The sequence below is a fragment of the Cyprinodon variegatus genome, unplaced genomic scaffold, assembly GCF_000732505.1.
Source record: "Cyprinodon variegatus isolate N-32 unplaced genomic scaffold, C_variegatus-1.0 Scaffold294, whole genome shotgun sequence".
NCBI classification, from domain to species: Eukaryota; Metazoa; Chordata; class Actinopteri; order Cyprinodontiformes; family Cyprinodontidae; genus Cyprinodon; species Cyprinodon variegatus.
In genome coordinates, this window is record NW_015150747.1 from 870632 (window position 1) to 872023 (window position 1392).

Below are 1392 nucleotides of genomic sequence, written 5' to 3' on the forward strand. Positions count from 1 at the left end.
TCAGAATCGGAAAGGTTAAATAGGTGAATAACTCCCTTTTTTCACTTTTACCCGATGTATTCCAGCATCCAGCTGCCATACACGTGGGCATTGTCAGTTTCACTATAGCTCTGGTGAATTTCAATGGTGAAGTCCTCTGGAAATCTTCAATAATTGTTGTTGATTGCAGATGTGTCTAGTAGTTCCCATTGATTCTGCTTGTAAAGTGGGGAGAATGGCGCTAAGCTTACCGCACCGTGACATCACTGCCGGATGATGTCAGGAGGGAGATGTTGCTATATTTGGGCAAATATGGCCGCTCCTAGACTCTGCGATTATTGTTTTAATTTTTTTTACTGATTATCGCTAAATTCATTTCATCTGCACAAACATATTAGTTTTAGGTATAGATAATGATCTATTGATTATTCCTCGCTGATTGGACTTTTCCATTAACACTAAAGGAATACTTTTAAAGTCCTTTGCCAATTAAACAGCTTTAATTTGTCCCTGTTAATCCTGCTCAGCAGAAGGAAGGTGCCTGGAAAATGGCGGCGGTTACCTTCAACGTGGCGGCGTACGGTCCACACGGCGTTGGGGTTACCGGGCAGCTCGGACACAGCCATCTCTGAAACCTTAACAGAAAAAAAGACTTGCTTTAACAAAGCGCCACCTGCTGCTGGAGGCTATCAAACATTCAATCTCTTGGCAGAGGATGGCAAAGGGAAATATGATCTACAGTTTGATGTATGGAGATGAAAATGTGGGACTTGATTAGATTAGAGTTTCTAACTCGTTCACGATTTCAGAAACGAGGCTGTTTGAAATCCAAACAAACTAAAAAAGCTTCAAAACTAGAAGTGGGAAGGACGTAAATACTTCCATGTGAACGCTGTCTTATCATAACCAGACTGTAAGCAGAGAAGAAGGCAGGAGACATTATTTAGACGCCAACGGGCTGCTTATCAGCTGATCAACTGAAATGCCATTGTTCCAGTGAGGGGAAGGACGTCCTAATCTAATTTACCTAAAAAGCAGATCGAAACCTGACGCACGGCGGACCAAAGAGCTGTAAATTAAGGGGACGTGTAAAAATAGCAAAGTAAAAACAGAGCTAACTGGTGCTTTGTTTGGATCGTCGCAGTGGAAGGAGTATCTCCAGCAGGATCTCCACACCATGAGGGTCCAGAATCCATTCCTCTCACAAAACTGAACTTTGATGAGGTTTTATGTGCTTTTCTGATACTGGTTATGCTGCTGTGAAGGAACAAGGTGAGTCATGATGGATCCAGGATGTGCGGCCCGCTGCCTGTCAGGCCTGCTGTGTGTTTTCCATTTGCTGCCTCACAGCATCGCCACGCTCTCGGCGCCGATGCCTCCAACCTGCTACCATCTCTGCCAAGCATCCTGATC

General features: G+C 44.2%; 1 protein-coding gene across 2 annotated transcripts in view; it reads right to left on the reverse strand.

The window, feature by feature from the left end:
* sf3b3 (splicing factor 3b subunit 3) overlaps positions 1 to 1392 on the reverse strand; it is a 31838-nt gene that overhangs the window by 18579 nt on the left and 11867 nt on the right. For both annotated transcript variants that reach the window (XM_015383798.1, XM_015383799.1), the window contains exon 12: positions 542 to 614. In XM_015383798.1, the coding sequence (XP_015239284.1) occupies positions 542 to 614 (73 nt within the window). The remainder of the gene's footprint in view (positions 1 to 541; positions 615 to 1392) is intronic.